The sequence below is a fragment of the Rhodnius prolixus genome, unplaced genomic scaffold (genome assembly GCF_049639745.1).
Source record: "Rhodnius prolixus isolate KJV_2025 unplaced genomic scaffold, Rpr scaffold_1, whole genome shotgun sequence".
Lineage (NCBI taxonomy): Eukaryota > Metazoa > Arthropoda > Insecta > Hemiptera > Reduviidae > Rhodnius > Rhodnius prolixus.
In genome coordinates, this window is record NW_027411581.1 from 36,159,186 (window position 1) to 36,183,721 (window position 24,536).

Consider the following 24,536-nt stretch of genomic DNA (forward strand, 5'->3'; position numbering starts at 1 on the left):
ATCCCAAGTATATTTACTGCAAGGGTAACCATACTTTTAAATATTCTAACTTTTAAAGGGACAAGTCCATATTCCAGACGCACAATACTATTTGGCGTAAATTTACTGACATTATAAATTTGTTTAATAAACTTCAGCTGTACTTTCTCAATTTCATCGAAGTAGTTAAATGCCCACAATTCTCCGGCATATAACAAAGTAGATCTAATTAAAGCGTGCAATAATTTATCTCTAACTTAAGGGAATTACAATAGCGAAGCCAATTATCTTGGGTTAGATTAAACGAAGCAAATACAAAACGTGTAAAGACTACGAAAAGAATCCCCCGAGAAGTAATACAACTTTAGAAGTCCAGAACATTGAAAAGTTCAAAGTTTCAAGCATCTAGATGATGTTAGCGCGAACTGAAACGAAAACAATATAACATAAGGATATCAGGTAATAAATAAGTAGGTAATAAATGTTTCGAGGCATTGCAGAAAGTTTTGGTTTCAAACCGGTGCCTAGGAAAGCTAAGTAGATAATGTACAAAGCAGAAGTAACTCATGAGCTAAACTGGACACTATCTAAATAAATGAGACGAACGTCTGCTAGGAATTTGGGAAGTAAGATTTTGAAGATGTTTGGTCCAATGAAGGCGATAGAAGGTGAGATTGCTAGGTCACCTAGACAGTACTGAGGAAGGGAAGAAAGCTGTTCTCTAGTCCACCAAGGGCGAAAAGGAAAAGAGGGTCTTGGTTGCGAAGGCTAGATGAAGTAGAACAGGTCTTCGGGAGTGGGATCGTCGAAAAGAAATAAAAAGAGTAGAGGAAAGGAGTTGAGGACGCTAAGGATCTTAAAGGGACTAGAGAAAGACGTTGAAAAGAATTATAATTATAGAATCAGTGCACTTTTCTTTTTTTTTACTTTATGTTGCGAATGGTGAAGAAGAGACTTTTGAAACTAAGGCAGGAGTTTGCAGTCAGCATTTCTAGTTTAATAAAACTGTTTGAGGAACAGGGTTCCAGGCCCTAAACCTCAGACATTAGTGCCCGAAAATAATAATTTAAATAGGAGGAATGAAGTTCCATTAGAATACCACGCTCTTACGATTTATTTCTAAGAAATATGATTGATAGTACATACCATAAAAAGCAATGAATGCCCAAGCTACAAGGAAGACTATGAATAGTATTAAAAATATAATATCAGTGCACGACCTTCTTCTTTTTGGTCCTTGGAATTCCGGATCATATTTCAAAGGCGCACCTAAAAAAAAGACTTATTTATTATTCAAGCTCAAATAAATAGTAAAAATTGTTCCAAAACAAAATTATTAAGTATAAATAAATAAAACGTGATACACTCTAAACGTTACAACAATCAGTGCGCTTCAACGCTCCTGCAACCCAGTGGATCGTGCCTAGAGAGAACAGAAATGCGAAGGGAAATATAACTTTACACCACCAACAAGAAACACACTGAGGATCAGTCCTTCTTGGTATTATTCTTAGCAAGTTAAAACAACCTGAAGTAAAGTAATGCCTATTTTTTTCAGGCAGGCCTTACGTCCAACTGCCAATTAGAAGTTGTATACGGAGTCTCGCCTCTAAACGCTCGGCTACTGTATCCTAAAAAATTACACTTGTGCCTTTGGCTAGAGGGTCATTCCATGACAAATCAACACAAAAAAAGACCATTTTTGACCTCACCATCTCGGATTTTCTTGAAATTTGGCACATGTGTACTATTGGTATAGACTTGGAAAAATATGAAATTTTATTGTGATATGTCAAATGGTTTATGAGTTACAGGGCTGTAAAGTTGCCAAAAATGGGCTGAAAAACAGGGAACCCCGTGTTTTTGAATTACTGTAGAAGCTTTCCTAATTGAGCTACAGACTTGGGATTGGTGTCATTTTATAGCATATATAATGCCCTTTCCTGTGGTATGCGACACCATATGGGTTAGGATAAATAAAGTTTGTTAAATTTAAAATTTAAATTTTAAATTTTTTAAAAAGTACATATTTTAAAATTTTAAAATTAATTCCGTGAATAGCTAGTAGTGTTATGAATCACTGGGCAAAATATTAATTTGGGACGACAATGGCTTCATTGTTAAAAAAATTTAAGACTAAAGCTCCTTTTCATGGAAAATATATTTTAATAAAATTAAAGTAATAAATAAATTGAAAATAGTAATAATGAATCAATGAATCATAATTAATAATTATTAAGATTTAAAATATTGATTTTGAAATCATTTTTAGAATTAATAATTATGATTACAGTAATTAATCATATTAATTATTATTAACTAGCTGTACCCGTTCACACGTTGCTGTGTTTGAACAAAAAGGCAGTTTTGATACCTCAAACATAATTTATTAATGACCAAATGTATACAATACATCGAAATGAAAATTAACAATAAAATTACCCCTACTTCAGAGTACAGTAGTGTCCTTGCAAAGGTATCATTTCTACATAATGTGAAAAATTCAGTTAATGTTGTTGGAGGTGGTGACATTGCTCTTGCACGTATATTTTCTGATGTAAAATACACACGCTGTCCATTTTCAAGATGTACAGCTAAATGAACAACCGTTGAATATCGTTCATGAATGGAAAATGATATACAGGTAATACGCCATACAGCCTCATTGCTACTTATGAAGCGTCCCAGTTGATATTGGGTGACTTCATCGTTAGATGCAGTTGTATTTTCCACTCCAAACACTGCCATATCGCTTCCTTTGTTCACTTATTTGCAAATATATTTTATAGCTTTCACTGAATTGCAGTACTCAACATTTATGTGTGCGTTATGCGTTTTTAGTAGTAATGGAGAATATGGTACTACCCAACGATTATCAACGTCAATAGTATTGTTGAGTACTTTTAGTTTAATGGATTTTCCACCATCTTCGGTATAATTTATTCTCGTATTAATAATTGCAAAAAACTGTTTTTCATGGTTTTCATGGTTACACTTTCAACAAATATTACTAATTAAATGTTATTTTGATATTTTTGGGATATTTGTTCGGGTGCACCTAGAGCCCCAACTCTGATTTAAAAAAAAATTCCAAAAACCTTCCCGGGGATATACCTAATAATTTCCCAAATTTTCACGGCGATTGGATGTATGGTTTTTGAATCTATCGAGTACAAACAGACACACATTCATTTTTATATATATAGATTATTTTAATGAAATTATGCAGTTAATCAAATTATACAAAAATAATTCAATTCAATATCTTTGTTCAAGAACAGTCTTCTTTGGCTGAGATAACAGCCTCATTAAGTTGGTTTAGGTCGGCAAAGGGCCTTGTGATGGCGTAGGGGGTTCGGTAAAGAGACTGACAGCTCGTGCCAGTTTGCAACGACCCTATGAAAATCAAATCTAAACTTCATTACAACTTTTTGAGTGGGCAGTAGAAAACATCACCAACATAGACTTTGCATATTCAACCCAGGAAGACTATGCTGAATCTGAGTGTTTTTTAAAAAATCGGTTTGCTCAAGCATTGGCTATTAAAGGAACACAGCAATACCATGCTTTCATTCCCTGAAGTAAATCCAAAATATTGGTTAAAAACTTTTCTATGAACTCAGAAGCTTGCGAAATGGAAGTTTCAAAATTCCCTGATAAACTAAAATTAGCCGACATATCAGGTTACGTCAGTGTAGTCTATAAAGAAACTGGTGGCTTGGATATGTTTTAGAGAAAAATGAAGAACTTGATGAAGTAAAAGTAACTTTTCTTCATCCAGCTGGACCCTCTAAATCATCTCGTATCCAAGAAATGCTGATATTCTTTGGGTCTCAGTAGTGGATGTTTTGATAAAAATTGATCCTGTGACTCTGACTGGAAGAACTTACATATGTCCTTCTAGAAAGTGATGCATGTCAAACAAATGAAGCCTTTTCAAGCTTAAAATAATAAAGAGATCCTATTACTTAACAGTATGTTTTACTTTGGACTTATTAGTGCAATTATTATTAGCATTATTATATTAACATGAATTCAGAGTTGAATTAATCGGATTGGAGCTTTAGTCTTAAATTTTTTTAACAATGAAGCCATTGTCGTCCCAAATTAATATTTTGCCCAGTGATTCATAACACTACTTACTAGCTATTCATGGAATTTTTTTTTTTTTTTTTTAATTTAATTGCTATTCACAATCTACAAATAATAAAATTCGTAATAAGTGAATACGATAAAAGAAGTCTTCATGACTGGATCAACTTGCCCACCGGCAACACTCTCGCTGGAGTTTCTTACATTACTGGAGATTGTCACGAGGCCAACAGCGTTTCAATCGTCGTGGAGGACGATCTGGAATCGTTGTGGAGGCGAGATTTAGAACAAGAGGATTGGTACAGAATGGAAGAGAGTCAAAGAATTTTCTATACTTAGATTTAGATTCGTCACTTATGTATGAGATTTTGAGATCGTTATGGAGGGTAGAGTTAGACACATAAAATGGAGAATTCGTAATCTGACGGAGAATTTTTGATTGGAAGGACTGTATTCTTTGAGAATTGGAATGTTTGGTTGAACCCCACAGCTCAAGTCCGTAAGTCCAGATCGGTTTAAGTACGCAGTCGTATATTAGTCGTTTATGTTCCAGGGGTAGTTTGGATTGTCTGTCAATTAGTCGTAACAGTAATTTGTTTCGTCGGTTGAGTTCTAGTCTTTTCAGTTTAGTGTGCGGATTCCACGTTAGTCTTTTGTCGATGTACATCCCAAGGTAGCGAACTAAATTAGCAGAAGGAAGAGGAATTGAGTTAAAATTTAAAGTGGGACAAGAATTACGACGCAGAGTAAAAGTTATTTGTTCGCACTTTTGAGTATTGAATTTGACTCTCCACTTTTTGGCCCAGGGTTCTAGTTTGTGTAGATGATATTGTAGATGAGAGGAGGCTGTAGTGGCGTCTGAGTTAGAAGAGAGAATAGCAATATCGTCAGCGTAAGTGCAGAGCAGTGTGTTTGAGTCAGTTGGTAGGTCAGATGTGTACACAGTATAGAAAAGCGGTCCGAGAATACTTCCTTGAGGTACACCAGCCCGTGCCAGAGAGTAGTCGGAAGAGGCAGATCCACAACTTATCTTAAAGAAGCGGTCGGTAAGAAATGATAGTATAATCAAGTAATAAGTTGATGGAAGAGCACTCTTTAACTTCCACAATAGTCCTGGGTGCCAGACTCGATCAAAGGCCTGAGCCACGTCGAGAAAGGCCCCACAGCAATATTGTTTCCGCTCCAGAGAGGAAGCAATGGCGTCTACTACTCTGTGACACTGGTGAATAGTGCTGTGCTGTTGTCTAAAGCCAAACTGATGTGTTGGAATTACAGTCGCAGATTCCAGAATAGGGTAGATGCGTTTAAGTAGAAGTTTTTCTAATATTTTTCCCATAATCGGTAGCAAACTAATAGGTCGGTAAGAGGTTGGAAGGTGTAAAGGTTTATTAGGTTTCGGTATCATTTTTATTGCAGAGAATTTCCAAGTTAAGGGAAAGTATGTTGTCCTGAGAACTGAGTTGTAAATGTATGTTAAGAAAACGATTGCTTTTTTTGGAAGATTGCGAAGAATTTGTGCTGTTATCAAGTCGTATCCTGGAGATTTTTTGTACGGTAGGGATTTTATTAGATGTTTAACGTCAGACGGAGTGAATGGTTTTGGTGGTAACGAGAGTGTGAGAGGGATGTCTAGGTCTGCTATGACGTCAGTGCTGTGTGACTCATCTTGAATATCTGGGTGAGGAGTGAATATGTTAGTTAAGTAGTTCTTAAATTCTGTCGCTGTTTCATTGTCGGTAATTGTCCAAGATCCGTCGTCACGTCTAAGGGGAGAGGAGACAAATTTATATCTGAGAAGACGTTTGGTGGCTGTCCAAAGAGATTTGCGGTCAGATACCAGAGAGGTCACGTACTCGTCATACTTCAGGGATCTGTGTTTTTGAAGCTCTCGTTTTAGCTGTCTCGTCAGTCGGTTGAAGGTCAGCTTGTCACTCGGGTAGCGAGTGTGTTGCCACACAGCACGGGCTCTTCGTTTCTCTCTTATTAGCATTCTTATGGCAATAGGTACATTGTGTTGTCGAAAATTATTCTTTAGTGAAGTGCATCTGGTGGATTCGGAAATAGAAGTTTGAATGGAAATAGTAAGTGTCTGTACTGCGTTATCTATTTCATTTGGGGTTTTTAATGATGTTAACAGGTTCAGTTTGTTTGCTAAGGTAGTTTGGAAGAGAGTCCAGTCTACAGGCCCAGTGTTTAGTATAGGAGGTGGAGTGGGTTTGGGTACTACACTGAGTGTAAGGAGTACAGGGCTGTGGTCAGAAGATAAGTCAGTAAGTGTATAGATGTCTTTGTAAATGGACGTCGTATTAAAAGAGATGAAGATGTCCAGAATGTCAGGTAGTTTGGACTGTGCAGTAGGCCAGTATGTCGGTCGGTCTGGTGATAGAACATCGCACTGTTTCAGTGAAAGAACATCCAGCAGTGTGCGTCCCCGTGGATTGGATCTACGACATCCCCACTGAGGTTGCTTGGCGTTATAATCTCCTCCAGCAAGAAATTTAGGCCCTAGAGAGTGGAAGAAAGATTGAAAGTCCATTGCTGAAATAGCTTTATTAGGAGGTCAGTAAACTGCTGCTAGATTGAACCCTAGAGATTGGCAGTCTAGAGAAATGGCTGTGGATTGAATATATTCTCTCTGGTAGGGAGGAATTTGATGATGATTTAGAGTGCTTCTGACTAAAATAGCTGCGCCACCATGAGATGTGTCGTCTGGGTGATCAGTCCTGTACGTTTTGTATCCGGTTATGTAAAAGTTGGATTAATTTTAAAATTTTAAAATATATACTTTTTAAAAAATTTAAAATTTAAATTTAACAAACTTTATTTATCCTAACCCATATGGTGTCGCGTATCACAGGAAAGGGTATTCATTATATACGAGTATGCTATAAAATGACACCAATCCCAAGTCTGTAGCTCAATTAGGAAAGCTTCTATAGTAATTCAAAAACACGGGGTTCCTTGTTTTTCACCCCATTTTTGGCAACTTTACAGCCCTGTAACTCATAAACCAGTTGACATATCACAGTAAAATTTCATATTTTTCCAAGTCTATACCAATAGTACACATGTGCCAAATTTCAAAAAAATCCGAAATGGTGAGGTTCAGACCCCGTGTTGATTTGACATGGAATGTCCCTAGAGCACTCGTTGCGATCTATGATTTGCTACAGACCGAATCAAAACGAACCAGACTAAACATTCATTAGAGTGGTTGAATAAACTTTGGCAAGGAGTTCACATAGCTGGATTATTATAAGGAACATTAATTTTTTATATTGGTGGTCAGTTCGAATGAGTTGTACTGAACAATCTGATTGCTGAAAGAAAACAGATATTTGAAAGATATAGCCTACCGGAATAGTTTGGAAATGGTTCCACATCTTCTTAAGAAAGATCCAAGAAATTTCTGAAAGAAAATAACACACATCTTTTTCGAACCGGGCGTGTAACACGCAGATGGAATGTTTTGCACAAACTTTCAAAAACCATCTCCAAGAGCAATGATGAAAACATTTCAATGTAGGAAAAACTGCCAAGATTCCTCGATACAACTGAAGAGGTGCCCAGCTTCTTATGGAGCTGATAATTTTTACTAAACTCGAGAGAGAATGTGCGAAAAAATCAGATGGCATTAATAGCGAATAATTCAATTTTAAAAAAAGCTCAATATTTAAAGTTTCTAATCAAGAACTAGTTAGAAATTTTAGTGAAACTGGCTATTGGAAACGGAAAAGTAACTTAGATTATAACAGCACGCACAAATGAAATTACTTTATTTATAACCGAGAGCGATGTATGGAGAAAACAAGTATATCAACTAAAACAATGACCAGTATAGTGTATTAGTTCCAGAAATTCTGCAACTAATTTAGCTTTTTTTTTTTTTTTTTTTAAGGCAATGAACCTGGGTGGTTATTATGCCCTTTACCGCCGCCCTGTGGCAGTGCATATGCCTTGCCAACTTCATACACAACACTCTACCAGAACAACCACTTACGGAACTCCATTGTTAAAGCTATACACATAAAGTTAACTCATTCACACTATAAATTACATTAATACCTATAAACAATTAAACACAGTTATATATACATTTCTAAAAAAATTTATATACATGATTTTATATATTAATTTATTTTCCTATATATTGTTAATTAATTTAATTTCCTTCAAAAACTTTATTACGTTATCTATTCTCCTCTGGTCATTTGCTAAGGCTTCCTCCAGTGAGTTTGGAACACCGTGACGCTGTCTACATTGCTGATACTCAGAACACTCCACAAGTACGTGCTGCACAGTCACGGGTTCATTACATGAACCGCATGTGGGAGGGCTATCCTGATAGCTTCTTTTAGCTTCTTCGATTTTTAACTCCCTGGATGTAGGCATAAATAGAGAGGAATCTCGATGCATTGAAGCCATGCTTATAGCTGAATTTTGAAGTAAGAAATAGTCAACAATCTGACGAAGGATTCCCAAACTGATAATCGAAAATACAGGGTGACCAAAGTTATATGCTCCACCCACTTTTTTTTTTAACGGCGGGAAAATTCGAAAAAATAAAAAACACGTATTTAATCATTTTTAGTCTAGTTTATTTTCAGTGATTGACCCATTTTTTTAAACCCTTGTATCTCGAGATACAGCATCCAACTTTTGTTTTTCAAATGGAACGTTATATTTTTTGTTGCAGCACTTATGGTGGCGAAGTCAAGATCTAGGCAGGCTAGAAGTATTCGACGTTCAGGTTGTTTTTTCTACAAACGTTTAGGTGGAGTTATAGGAAATCAACTAATCGGCCCATACTTCTACAGAGAGAACTTAACTGGTGAAAGGTATCTAACTTTTTTTTAAGAGACATTTAGCCAGTTCTGCTTGAAGATGTTCATCTACAACGTCGGATAGATATGTATTTTCAACAAGATGGTTGCCCGGCGAGAGTGGTTCGAGGTTAGCTGGACAGAAATTTTCATTAAAAGTGCGTAAGGACTCATTGTCCCATCCAATGGCCACCTCGATCTCCGGACTTAACCCAAATGGATTATATTATGTGGGGATATCTAATAAATAGAGTGTAAAGTATCCTTAATCCCGTGGCTTCAGTCGATGATCTGACACGTCGAATTACTCTAGCCTGCCTAGATCTTGACTTCGCTACCATAAGTGCTGCTACAAGCAAAGCGTGGGAGTCCAGAGTTTTGGCTTGCCTATCCGTTGGTTGTGCCCAGTTTGAATAGATTCTTTAAAAAAAATAACGTAATTTTGACAGTAAACTGAAATTTGTTTTTCATATTTTAAATTACCATAACTTTTGAAAAACCTAACCGATTTCAAAAAAAAAAAAAATTGTTGTTTTTAGGAGCTCAAATACTACAAAAATATGCAACAAAAAATATAACGTTCCATTTGAAAAACAAAAGTTGGATGCTGTATCTCGAGATACAAGGGTTTAAAAAAATGGGCCAATCACTGAAAATAAACTAGACTAAAAATGATTAAATACGTGTTTTTTATTTTTTCGAAATTTCCCGCTGTTTAAAAAAAAAGTGGGTGGAGCATATAACTCTGGTCACCCTGTATATCGATTTCGTTTATAATATCGCCAACAAGATAACCCAACTTAATCGTTTCGTAGGGGGAAGAACATTGGATACCACATAAGATAAATGTTATACATTTATGTCGTACATCATATTTTTTCGCTCTTCAAGAAATAAATATTCTGTTGATATAAATGAGTGCTGGATTATTTATGGATATAGTCATTCATTAACTGTTAATTCAAATATCATTTTTCTGTATCAGAAGACCAATGAACGGATTTATCCAGTAAAAACTTGAAATCAATAGTATGGCATGTTCGTAAAACGTTCTTTATCCGTAATTAGAAAAGTAAAAGTGTCTTTATTGAATAAAATTTGCTTACATTGAGGGTGTTATGAGCTAATGTGTAAAAGTGTTCAAAAAAGAAGCATGCAACAAAGCACAACAACGAAGCTGAGATATTTTTAATTATTGAAAATCTACACATTTGCAGTGAGATTACGAAATGTTGCAAATAATCGTTGGAGCCTTAGTCCAATTGATTTTCTGCAAACTCCGTAGTACAATAACACATACTCGTTCACATCTTTGGTTTTGTTAAATACAATTTCAAAAAAAAAAAAAAAAAAAAAATGGATTTTCGGAGAAACAAAGGAAAACTCTAAATGTGTTTGACAATACAAAATACAGCTTTCTATCAATCTGCTTTCAAGGAGAATTAAAAGCTTTAGCAATTAAAATTAAGTGGGGTAGAATTTAGTACAAGTTTTAGAAGTTGTAAGAACTTTGACAGTACCACTAGAATGTTTACACCAGATTATTGCAGAGTTCTGAGGATTTCGAAACACCATCAATGATTTTCTTTAAATTAAGTAAACTAATCTTAGCGGAAGGCGCCAACTAAACTAATGCCGAGCGATTAGATCTCGAGCAATTTGTTTTGTGGCTGAGAAGTCCAATTCAGATCTGGCCCTCGAATTTTAGTTAATACAACATTTTAAGTATTTATAACCTAATTTTAAAGCTACCCGGATCTGGACTTAATATCTAAGGAATATGATTAATAAAAGCGTAGAGAGCGATTACTAAACAAGCTATGGATTCGTAATACTCGTAAATAAAATAAAATGTAAGTGCACGATTTTTGCTTTTACATCGGATAAATAAATGTTCTAGTAATACAAAGCCTAAATTCTAGAAGATTGTATTTACGAAAAAAGATCCATAGACCGGCCAATCTCACACACATATGTATTCTCAACAGGACCGGATTTTCCTACAGGCTAACTAGGCTTCAGCCTAGGGCCTCAAGATCAAGAGGGGCCTGCATTCAAATTGTTAGTAAAATTAAAATTACACTATTCTAAAAACAGTGAACACTAAAACAGTGTTGTATGTATTTTGTATTTTATTTTATTATGTATTTTATTATCTCTCATGTAATTTTCAAACTTAAAAATGGGAGGTGAAAGGGCCTCATAAGTGGTATAGCCTAGGGCCTCTTATCATCTAAATCCGGCCATGATTCTCAACCAATATTTGCCAAAAAATTATCCATCTGGACTTATTCTGTGTGGATGATCTGGTACATTCAGGTTTATTAGATTATTGTTAGCGAAAATAATTACGTTATTGTCTACTAATGCATTATACATTATTTATTTGTATTTAAGATTCAATGCTATAATCACAAAAATCACAGCATTTGTCTACAGAAAGCCGTGGTTCTTAAACCTTTTAATCCATGGTTCCCTTTTTGTTGACGCTTATTTTGTAGACCCTCTTGACGTCTTTTGCCGAACTATTCCATAATCCATAATAATACTAAAAACTGATGGGGGGTCACAAACGATTCTCCAACTCACTCTCAGAACTTCCTAAAGACTTTCTTGGGAAAATTTGCATATAATGACATTCCTTAAGACAGAAAAGTATTTCCAGAATAAATGATTGTAAATAGTCTTTATGTTTTAGGCACCGCTGGTACATGGCGGTAAACAGGTGTCTTGTACATACCTCTTCACTTGTTAGAATAAACGCTTCCACTACCACCCATTTATCCGATGTTTAAAATACAACTATAACTAAGAGGATTTATTGCAAAATCGCCTGCAATTAGTCACATTGCAATTCGCTGCAATTGGTCACCTTAATATCATTACCTAATCATTAATATGAATTTAGGCGATTTCACAAGCAAATTTATTACCTTCCTTTTATATTCATTTCTTTAGTTGCATAAAAAAGATATTGCTATTGATTAATTTTGACCGAATGTTTGGGTTAAAATTAAAAAATAATTCATTAGTCACTTCTACATATCAACAGTCTCAGATTTATAATTCAACTCACTTACCCATTTTAAAGGAATATTTTTAAATTTTCCAAATTTTAGTACCGCAACAATGAACAAACATTAAAATACTGAAACCGGAGCAGCACAGCACTGAAGTGAATGTCAAGATGGTTTCAAATAATTAAGGCTGAAAGCATTATTTAGTCCTAATAGAATTATCTTCATTTCTTACATAAATATAATTTAACTGATAAAAAGTCATAAACCAAAAAAAAAAATGGCGTGACAAACTTTAAATTACTCATTTTTAACTTCATTAATTTATTAAAATTTTGATAATTAGTTTAACAAAATTTTTACAAATCGTATTTATACACTCAAGTTCATAACTGAAACCAAATTTGAAACTCTGCTCTAAAAAAGCTAGTTAATTAATTAATAAGGACACATAAATAGACTCATTGGATTCCATTAAGTCTATTTAGTAATCAATGTTAGTTCAGCTCTTAAAAATTATAGAAAAAATCAACTTCTCAGATGTTCTGCAACTTATTAATTTTTATAATTAACCCCGCGATCAGTGCTGTTTAATTTAAATGATCAATCTCACTTCGTTACAAAAAAAAAAGAAGTTCATAAAGTGATAAACTTTTCTTAACACAAATATATGGTTAATGCCGTTTTAGAGTAAACAAAATCTTAAAAAAAACACCAACCTTGTAACCTCCAGACGATAACTGACGGTCTGTCGACACTTAGAGAAAAATAATAAACGAGATTATTTTTAGTTATTTTTTTTTTTTAATTACCTGTAAAAAATTAATTTTTAGAAGTCATAAATTACTTCAATTGTGCAAATTTTCAGTTGTACTGTTATCATTGATGTTATTTAATCGAAGTCCTTGGAACTTGGCATCACTTCCTTATATGCATAATTGATAGAAGCATGATTACTCAAATGATTTATACCCTATAAAAATTAGTGTGGACTACAGGAGCATTGTTCTATCACTAACCTATCCTTTTTGAAATAACCACCTTTTTAGTCATTTACTATCGCCTCTTCAGTGTGTATTTCAAGTGCAGATATAGTGATGACCAACTTCCTTTGAATTAAAGTCAATGATTTAAGTTGATAAAAGGACCAGTTATACAAGAATTTCACAGTAACCAGAACGGCGAAAAAAGCTATCTCACAAACCTTAGAGCTACACTTTTACGAGTAACATAGATATTTAAAGCTCTACTTTAATACATAAATATTTATAGATGATATAATTAATTACAAATTGCATGATATTTTTATGACCACGTAATTCACTACGGTAGTTAATACTATCATCATTTTTACATTATTATCATTTAAATTAATTCCTTTCTGGTATTCATCTCGAATTCCTTTCCAAGGTGGCCATTTCTGTAGAAATATCTCTTCACAGGGGTCCAATGCGACAGATTCACCCATCATAAGCCTCATAAGCAATTCATTGAAAAAGCTTTCATATTTAAAAGCGTCACTTTATCAATCAAAGCCAAGACAATCCTGTGAGTCAGTGAAATGCCAGTGATGCAGTAAACCCACTTTTTGTCTTTAGTTAAAAAAAAACTACCCACGCATTAAACGCATTTTTTAAATATAATTTAATTTTTTATTCAAACATAAAAAATGTAAAATTGTAACACACTTATTCTTAAGAACTTAAAAATTACAATATGACTTAATTGAAGTTAAATTAAAATTAACAGTACTAATGGTGGAACTGATAAATTTTTTTATAACTATTTTTAATTTTTCAAGATGATTTATTGATTTTAGGGAACCTATTGAAATAATATTTCTGATCATATAATTGCATGATAAAAAAGCGCATCCTTCGAATTCACTTCAACGGCATCCTGTGTTAGCTGACTCATGATGGTTATCGTTGGATGGCGCTCATTCAAATCTTTCCATCCATTTTTATTTATGTATTGTAATGTCATTTACTTGTTGCTAATAGGCAGTTGTTAATTATAAATAAAGTTTAAAAAAAATAATAATTTGGGAAAGTCAAAATTGAAATAACATTGCCCAATGTTAGATTACCATTTAACTAGTCATTATACAGGGTGAACCAGTAAGTATTGTCCATAGGCCTACTGTGTGAAGTACATCTAAAGTAGAGTTCAATGACGTATTGACCAACTTCATATTTTTCTCTGTTCTTGAGTGACGTCACTTTAAATTTTATTTTCTAAAATCCCTACTTTTTTCCAATAAAAATGTTATTTCTCAGAAAGTTTTAGTCCGAATTCGATTCTGATCACACGTTTAGAAAGACAGATAAATTTTCTAAAAATTGATACCATTTCGAAGCATAAGTTATTCTCCAAACAGCCTCAATCTTCCTCTGGAAACTGGAAGAATAAAAGTAATCGAAATTTTTAAGAAAACTCATTAGGCCCTTATGTGAACATTAGCAGACCTAGGTGCTCTGGCACTTTTTATAAAAGTTTCCTTGTCTAATGGGCTTTCAAACGGTATATCATTTTCCAGGATTCCTTTTATCTTCGTATGAGAAATTACGTTTGTTTTGCAAGAAAACGTGTTCACGAGCACTCACCAATGTTAGTTATCAAGTTGTTTAATTCATTGCAAACTCTTTTAGATGGACCAATAGTCAATTTTAAAGTAGGCTGTCTTTAAATAAGGAAGTCAAAGGTTACAAATTGCACTAAAAAAAAAAAAAGGAAAAAAAAATCTAAATTCTGAAACATTTGAGAAAATGTTAGGAAATATTTTAAACAAGTACTATTTTTATAAAAAAAAAATGCATATAGTTTGTATCTACTCCAAATTACAATTTCACACACAACTACCCTGTTGAAAAAGAAAAAATATGAATAAGCCTTTACAACCCTTTGAACCCACTAACAGATAATCTTTATAATCTGAATTAGGTATTAACCAATACAACTAGGTGGTAACAGATAAGGGAAGTTTATGCCAGAGCACCTAGGTCTGTTAATGTTCACATAAGGGCCTAATGAGTTTTCTTAAAAATTTCGATTACTTTTATTCTTCCAGTTTCCAGAGGAAGATTGAGGCTGTTTGGAGAATAACTTATGCTTCGAAATGGTATCAATTTTTAGAAAATTTATCTGTCTTTCTAAACGTGTGATCAGAATCGAATTCGGACTAAAACTTTCTGAGAAATAACATTTTTATTGGAAAAAAGTAATGATTTTAGAAAAAAACTTTAAAGTGACGTCACTCAAGAACAGTGGAAAATATGAAGTTGGCCAATACGTCATTGAACTCCACTTTAGATGTACTATACCCAGTAGGCCTATGGACAATACTTACTGGTTCACCCTGTATATATACTATTCTAAAAAAAAAGGACAAGGCGTCAAGCGTTCTATGAGTTACCAGAAGAGAAGATGATCCCTAGAACCCAATAAATTTGCCAAATAATTTTGTATGGCAGAAAATCACAGGAAAGTGCCATTGGTACTTTTAACCCGTATTCAATATTAACTCTAGTCTGGAGTTCACTTTTACTATGGCACTCGCAACTTTTTGGCCATTTGAGGTATTCTTGTAAAACTGCCATTTAAAAAAAGGTATTTTAACTTTATTTTAATTAACAACTGCCTATTGGCAACAAGTAAATCAGATTACAATATTTATTTATTATCATTATGGGTTTCTTAAGTACCTTTCTGTTCATCGCATTAAACTTTTCACTAGTTTTTATTACCGTATCATTTTTTATATAGTTATATATCGTATCATTTTTGCTAATTAATAATAATTTATCGCCACTTATTTCGACTGAAAAATAACATAGCTCTCTATCAATTAAGTCGTTTAGAACATTGCTATTTCACATTACTTAAATTTGAACTCGTTTCGGGCAGTTTCACTGTTTAACGGTAGCTCCCTTTGATCCATTTAGGGCAGCCTAGCTTTCTTTACAGTATTTAAAAATGACTGCGGGCAGTTTCACTGTTTAACCGTAACTCACTTTGATTCATTTAGGGCAGCCTAGCTTTCTTTACAATATTTAAAAATGACTGCGGGGAGTTTCACTGATTAACAGTAACTCACTGTGACTCATTTAGGGCAGCCTAGCTCTCTTTACAGTATTTAGAACTGACTGTAACCAGCATAACTCATCTACTACTAAAAAAAGTAAACCCTGTTATATTTTAAGGAGCAATGTAATTATTGTTTCTCCTTAATGGGAGGCCAGAGAATTGGGCCACTCCCTAATGTTTCCATTATTCTGAACTTCAGAAAAACTAATAAAGTAAATTTAAATTTAATCTGCAATAATTATTTTAAATAAATTATTAATTCAAACAAGAACACTTGTGCATATTATAGAGTACAATGTAAAAATAATTGTATAAAAGAAAACGCTTAATCAAAGTATTATTATAACAAAATAACTCACCGTAATGACTGGTTGTTTCTTCATCGTCATTAGCCATCATCCAACTCAAGGTAGGTGCCGCTTATACTTATTTCATTATCAATGAAAAACTTTTACATCATTGTCAGTTCCCCTACTACTGTCACACCTATCAGTAAAAATACCTCTCAAAATAAAATATATAAAAAATAAGCAAATAAAATTTAATGATAATGTTCGATAAAAGTAAAGAGAGAGAGAACGTTTAGAGGTGGTGGTTGAAAGATACTATCGAGTTAGTCATCAACTGATAATACACCCAGTCTTAATCTGCTAAGCTTACAAGTTGGTAACAAGGAAATTAAAAATAAAAAATAAATAAAAACTAGGGTTGGAAATACAATGACACGAAGAAACTCTGACCCAGTCCGTGCATCCTACAGACTGTCTTTACATTTCTTGGCCGCACAAAATTTTATTAAAAACCTGTTAACTATGAGATGAATATCTAAAAATCTATCTGAAAGAAGTATTGAGTCACAATGGTTGCGTGTCTCACAGAAAACATAAGCTCGTTGCTGTCTAGAAGCATGAAAACGGCTATAAACAAGAGATGTCATGACGAAAACAAGCTGTAGAATTTTGAGTTTATGAGATCAATGGCTTCCAGAACTCAGTGCACTGCCAGTTTTCTTAATACGATTCTCTCGTTAGATCGTTTAACTCAGACCATCACCAAACAGTATGCTGCGGCTCTAGGAAGAGAAAATCTAGAGGTAGCCACCACCAGGAATCCGAATTCGGAACTTTCACGTGGAAGCCCCAGTGTTCTAACCACTTTGCTAAATCTCCCCTCTACCTTCTGCTATATCTATTAGAATAAAACTATCTCAATTAATTATTAATTTTTTTTAAGAATCTTAAATTTAAAAAAATGAATATTACAACTAAAGTATATTTGGTATCACAAAACAAAATACGACGACTAAGCGAAAATAAATATTTTATTGTTCCCTATCGTTGCGGTGTGAATAATTCTGTCGTTTAAGCAATCTTTTCAAAAAATAAAAAATAAACCTTTATTGCTGGAAAACGATAGTCTTTGAACATTAATTTACTTTTTTACAATTGAAATTATGAATGTTTTCTTAAAATTTCGATAATTCTGTGATCATTTCAAGGAATATTAGAAAAACATGAGTAAGTTCCATGAGCCTTTAACAGTTAAAAGTGAGAGAGATAACGGAAAACCATCCATGAAAACACTTTTATCAGAAAAGCAATCTCATTCAAGATGGAAAGCTCGTGCCTACAAAAGGAAGTACAGAACAATGTTCTTGCAATTGGCCCTAGCGGTAATAATTTCCTTTTAAAATTTCTCCTAGCCGCGTAAAACATAACAATAAAAGATATTTTCAAAAAAATGAGGCAAAAAAATGAAAAGTAAAGGTGAAAAAAATATTAGATTTCTTTAATATTTAAAAATGTCCTTTAATTGAATTCTATACGAGGGTCGTTTGAAAAGTCCGTGCAAAGTCAGAGAGATAGCACCACTGGCGCTTATCAAGGTTATGTTTAGTTAGTAGCATCTCTTGGAAGAACACACACCAAGTTTCAGCCAGATCGGTCTATTTCTTTGTCGACTCGAGGAAGTCGAGTGATTTTCAAAAAATGGACGAATAAGAATTTCGTGTGTTGATTAAACACTACTTTATGAAAGGCAAAACGTCTCAGGAGACTAAAGAGAAGCTTGATAAACATTATGGTGACTCTGCACCTTCGATTAGAACAGTTTATAAGTGGTTTCAAAATTTTCGGAGTGGCCATATGGGCACAAGTGACGCTGAACGTACTGGACGCCCTGTTGAGGTTACTACTCCAGAAATCATTGATAAAATCCATGATATGGTGATGGATGACAGAAGAGTGAAGGTGCGTGAGATTGCTAGTGCTGTGGGCATCTCGAATGAACGGGTACATAATATTTTGCATCAACATTTGGAAATGACAAAGCTTTCCGCAAGATGGGTGCCGCGATTGCTCACGCTTGAGCAAAAACGAAATCGTGTGAAGTGTTGCAAGGACGGTTTGCAGCTGTTCCAGAAGAATCCGCAGGACTTTAAGCGTCGTTTCGTCACTGTGGATGAAACATGGATACATCACTACACTCCTGAGACCAAAGAACAATCTAAACAATGGGTTACCAAGGGGGAATCTGCGCAAAAAAAAGGCGAAGACGTTCCTTTGGCCGGAAAGATTATGGCGACTGTCTTTTGGGATTCGTAAGGAATAATCCTCATCGACTCTCTGGAAAAGGGTAAAACTATTACAGGTGCATATTATTCATCGTTATTGGACCGTTTGAAAACCGAGCTGCAAGAAAAACGCCCACGATTGGCCCACAAAAAAAATCCTTTTCCATCACGACAACGCACCAGCTCATATCTCAGCAGTTGTGGTCGCAAAATTAATGGAAATAGGGTTCCAACTCGTTTCACATCCCCCCTATTCTCCAGACTTGGCTCCCTCGGACTACTATTTGTTCCCCAATATGAAGAAATGGCTGGCGGGAAAAAGATTTTATTCAAACGAGGAGGTGATTGCAGAAACGAATGGCTATTTTTCAGACTTGGATAAATCCTATTATTCGGAAGGGATCAACAAACTAGAGCAGCGTTGGACGAAGTGTATAAGCCTAAAAGGAGACTATGTTGAAAAATAAAAAAGGTTTACCCTAAAAAATTAAGTAGTTTTTATTTTTGCACGGACTTTTCAAACGACCCTCGTAAAATTCAAAACTTCTTAAAATTTGAGTACCTCCTGCGATTATTTCAATGAACTTAAGGAACATTTTAATGAGCCTTCAAAATCAAAAGGGCCAACGAGATCAAGGGAAATCACTCTCTGAACATCGGCCTCAATTCTTCCAGAAAGAATTGTTGGTTACACTCTCTTTTTTTGCTTCAGTTTGTCGTATTTCCTAAAAATCGGTATTTACTTATTTATTTTAAATGATTTTTCCCTCCGAAAGTTTTTTTTTTTTCTGATTCATGAAAAAAAAACACAGGGACATGAAAATCGGAAAAATTGTTACAGTGATAATTTTTTCTTTTATTTTCACTTTTTCAAATAAGAATAAAATTCTTTTAGAAAATTTTGTTCACTAGTTCCTTTTCCTTCCTCTTATCACTTACACCTCAAAAAAGGTAGGACTGCGATCTAGCATATTTTTTCGTTTTGAGTTTTTATTGGACCTAACCGATTTGAGTTATACCTGAGTAAGAGGATTTTTTTTTTTTTTTGCTTTGTGGTTATTGGGACAGCTTAACGGAAAAACAACGAAATTCGCAGGTGTTTGATTTACTGCCATTATCGATTACCAAAAAATTTATCTTTTTTTTTTAACCGATGTTTCATTGGATTTTCCTCAAAAAACAGCAACAATTTTCTTTCAAAATCAGAGCACTAATTTATGTAGGTGTCTTATAACTTTATCTGAGCATTATTTTGGAAAACGATTTTTCTCAGGCAGAGCCATTTCACCGCTTCAACTCAAGAACTTGGATATGTAATTAGTGTAGGACCACTTTTCTGGCAGGAAGAATCTCCTGGGTACCTTATAGTTAGGATGACAATAAGGATTCCTGGTCTTTGATTAGTATAAAAAAATTAACTTGAAGTATTCTAATAACCTTAAAGTAGAAAAAAAAAAAAACTCCATTTATTAAAAATTTGCGTGCGGATTCTCTTTGCCCGGCACGGTCATTTACATAACGACATACTTTAATTAGACCTTGACTCCACAGCAATTTGTTTTATATGTCAAATTTAAATTCCGTATTATTGAGTGAAGGTTATACAAATTTCAGAAATTTATTTGATAAAATATAAACTTTATGGGTATACCTAGACTAAAGTTAGTTGACCTTGTGAGACTAGCAGTAAAACCAAGACAGGCGTGACGGTGACCCTTCTCGGCGTGACCGTTCTAATTGCTGGTATACCACCAAGGTACTGGAAATATTTTTAAAATCAACTTCCTTTGTCATAGCTTCCCATAAATTTAGGTTATACAACCTGTACTTTTACTACAGTTACAAAGGTGTGGACAGTATTCTAAAACCTAGAACTAGACCCAGTAAAACCCAGTTTGAATTTCTATTCAAACAGATGCAGAGAGATTTTGAAGAGCATAGGAGTAGAATGTTCTACAAGAAAGTCAGGAATGCGAAAGTGGGCTACCAGCCAAGGATGGGATCTATAGAAGGGAAAGACGGTAGGCTGCTATTGGAGAAGAAGGAGATTGTGGATAGATGGATGAGCTATTTTCAGGAAGTTTTGAATGAAGGGGAAATGGTGATGGGGTTGGACGAGGAAGCAATTTCACAGGAGGAGGATGCTGAGCCGCCCTCAAGAGAGGATTCTGGAACGAATGAAAGGAAGTAAGGCGCCAGGGGAGGATAGAATATGCGTAGAAATGATTCGTCAGGGAGGTGAACGCCTACAGGATGAATTATGCAACCTGATTCTCAAGGTGTGGTTAAGAGGGGAAATGCCAAGGGATTGGGCAACTGCCCTGATTTGTCCCGTCTATAAAAAAGGAAGCCGATTGAAATGCGAGAACTACAGAAGGATATTGTTACTGAGCGTGGTACAGAGGGCGTATGACTGACTCGGTCTCTCGAATTGGCCTGTACAGAGGGCTAAAAGCATTGGGAGTCCCAGCTAAGTTTATAAGACTGGTTAAAATGACCTTGAGAGACACGGTGGCAAAAGTAGCAATCCAAGGTCAGATTTCCTCAGAGTTCGCTGTAGATGTGGGCTTAAGACAGGGAGACCCGGTGTCCCCGATCCTTTTCAACCTGGTATTGGAAATGGCAAGGCGAAAATGTACGATTAACCCTGGAGGCAACATATATAACAGAATGTCTGACTATATGGCTTACGCAGATGATGTAGCCATTATAGCGAGGTCAAAGACTGCGCTTAGGGAAACCTTCTTGGAGTTGGTAGAAGGTGCCGCCGGTTATGGTCTGAAGATTAACGAGGAGAAGACTAAGTACAAGGTCACAACTCGGCCAGCAAGATGTTTCAAAGAATTGATCGCGGATCAGCACCGGTTTGAGGGCGTTAGTGAATTTAAATATCTAGGAGCTGTTCTCACTAGGCAAAAATGTGGTAAGCCGAGATATAGAAAGTGTGATAGTGGCCGGAAATAGGTGTCTGGGAGCGCTAAGGAGGACATTCTATAATAGATCCCTTTCAAGAAAGTCCAAATTGACGATCTACAAGTCAGTCCTTAGACCCGTTGTAACGTACGGCTCGGAATCGTGGACGTTGAGGCATGCAGACGAATCGAAATTGAACCGCTGGGAAAGAAAGGTATTAAGGGCGGTCTATGGACCAGTGTGCCAAGATGGAGTCTGGAGGTGCCGAAAGAACGCGGAGTTAAGAGAGTTGTACGGGAAAGAGGATTTAGTGTCCGTCGTCAAGCAGGGAAGGTTGCGTTGGGTGGGACATGTGCAGAGGATAGAGAGTGAGAGAGCACCACGAAGAGCGCTGGAGGGTCATCCTTGAAGCAGTAGACCGAGAGGGAGACCTAGGTTACGTTGGATGTGTGACGTGGAAGAGGATCTCCGGGAGCTGAATGTGAGACAGTGGAGAAGGAAGGCTTTGGATAGAGGGGCTTGGGGTCAGGTAATAGCGGAGGCCAAGGTCCTACACGGGCCGTAATGCCACAGTTGAGTTGAGTTGAATTTGGTGAACGAACCAAACCCATTTTTTCGGACTCATTGGACATCACAACGGATATTTGCAGAGAGAACATGAAATCGGAAATTTGCCATGATAGCAATATTTACCTTTCTGTAGTAAAAGAAAGTAAAAAATGATTAATATAGTCGTTAAAATGAACATTCAGCAGCTGTAAATGAGCTCCGATAATAAAATGTTCACTGCTAATTAGTACCAGTTGACTCATTCGTAACTAGAAGAGTGGTTGACTAATTCGAGTTGTAATTATTACTTTAGCAAATATTTGTAATGTTTTTCTGATTCTGAAATAATAATTTATTTGAATAAATACTAAGTCAAAAAAATGAAATATGTAAATTTTTGTTTATTATTGCTGATACTGTTGATACTAATGTTCAATAAACCTTAGAAATACATTTACACAACACGACCAAGGGATCTAGTCAATCTCTAGAGCACAAGTTCTTTCGAACATGACGTTTACCCTCTAATACGAGGGTCGTTTGAAAAGTCCGTGCAAAAATAAAAACTACTTAATTTTTTGGGGTAAACCTTTTTTATTTTTCAACATAGTCTCCTTTTAGGCTTATACACTTCGTGCAACGCTGCTCTAGTTTGTTGATCCCTTCCGAATAATAGGATTTGTCCAAGTCTGAAAAATAGCCATTCGTTTCTGCAATCCCCTCCTCGTTTTAATAAAATCTTTTTCCCGCCAGCCATTTCTTCATATTGGGGAACAAATAGTAGTCCGAGGGAGCCAAGTCTGGAGAATAGGGGGGATATGAAGCGAGTTGGAACCCTATTTTCATTAATTTTGCGACCACAACTGCTGAGGTGTGAGCTGGTGCGTTGTCGTGATGGAAAAGGACTTTTTTGTGGGCCAATCGTGGGCGTTTTTCTTGCAGCTCGGTTTTCAAACGGTCCAAAAACGATGAATAATATGCACCTGTGATGTGTTAATCATTGCTAGGTCAAGGGCAGGATTAGGAGGAGCATTTGAAGAGTTTGAACAAGCGGCAAAAAAACGAGGCCTGGAGATAACTAAGTTCATGCGCACCTCAAGGCTCCAGAGCCAACGAGAAGAGCAAGTTCAAATTCTCAATTATACCTTCTCCACATGCGACAAATTCAAATACCTTGGCTCCGTACTGACAGCAAATTGTGACATAACCGCTGAAATAAAAGGAAGAGTAACTGCAGGAAACAGGTGTTCGTATGCGTTACAAAACGTTTTGCGGTTTAAGAATTTGTCACGTCCGGCGAAAATTATTATTTATAAAACAATAATAAGGCCGGTAGTGATGTACGGTAACGAGACTTGGGCAATGACACAAGAATGTGAGAATATGCTGAGGATTTGGGAGCGAAAAGTGTTGCGGAAAATCTACGGCCCGGTGTACATTGACGGTGAATGGCGGCTCCGAAAGAATAAAGAACTCAAGAAACTATACGGAGAACCCGATATAGTTTCTTGCATCAAAAAAGGCAGGCTGAAATGGCAACGGCCATGTTGAACGGATGCCCCATCACCGAGTTCCTAAAAAAGTACTATATGGACACCCGGGAGGCGCAAGACGTAGAGGTCGTCCCAGGATAAGATGGCTAGATAACGTAGAAAGAGATCTGCGAAAGGTGGGTCGAAGAAGATAGCGCCTAAAAGCCGAGGATAGGGAAGAGTGGCACTCTCTCTTAAATGAGGTCCAGGTCCTATTATAGGACTGTAGCACCATGGGAAGAAGAAGAATATGCACCTGTAAAAGTTTTACCCTTTTCCAGATAGTCGATGAGGATTATTCCTTGCGAATCCCAAAAGACAGTCGCCATAATCTTTCCGGCCGAAGGAACGGTCTTCGCCTTTTTTGGCGCAGATTCCCCCTTGGTAACACATTGTTTAGATTGTTCTTTGGTCTCAGGAGTGTAGTGATGTATCCATGTTTCATCCACAGTGACGAAACGACGCTTAGAGTCCTGCGGATTCTTCTGGAACAGCTGCAAACCGTCCTTGCAACACTTCACACGATTTCGTTTTTGGTCAAGCGTGAGCAATCGCGGCACCCATCTTGCGGATAGCTTTGTCATGTCCAAATGTTGATGCAAAATATTATGTACCCGTTCATTCGAGATGCCCACAGCACTAGCAATCTCACGCACCTTCACTCTTCTGTCATCCATCACCATATCATGGATTTTATCAATGATTTCTGGAGTAGTAACCTCAACAGGGCGCCCAGAACGTTCAGCGTCACTTGTGCCCATATGGCCACTCCGAAAATTTTGAAACCACTCATAAACTGTTCTAATCGAAGGTGCAGAGTCACCATAATGTTTATCAAGCTTCTCTTTAGTCTCCTGAGGCGTTTTGCCTTTCATAAAGTAGTATTAAATCAACACACGAAATTCTTTTTCGTCCATTTTTTGAGAATCACTCGACTTCCTCGATTCAAACGAATGCCAAACACAAAGAAATA

The 24,536-nt window shown here is 35.8% G+C and overlaps 1 protein-coding gene across 4 annotated transcripts in view; it reads right to left on the bottom strand.

Moving 5' to 3' along the window:
• The window catches only part of Ctl2 (Choline transporter-like 2), a 73,373-nt gene that overhangs the window by 16,545 nt on the left and 32,292 nt on the right, over positions 1–24,536 (bottom strand). For 3 of the 4 annotated variants that reach the window (XM_074116442.1, XM_074116424.1, XM_074116433.1), the window contains exons 2-3: positions 16,357–16,483; positions 1,126–1,248 (exon numbers count right to left, since the gene is read on the bottom strand). In XM_074116442.1, the coding sequence (XP_073972543.1) occupies positions 1,126–1,248; positions 16,357–16,396 (163 nt within the window). In that variant the 5' untranslated portion in view covers positions 16,397–16,483. Of the gene's footprint in view, positions 1–1,125; positions 1,249–11,974; positions 12,128–16,356; positions 16,484–24,536 lie in introns of those variants that run through there. The other variant, XM_074116450.1, reaches the window with a different exon arrangement.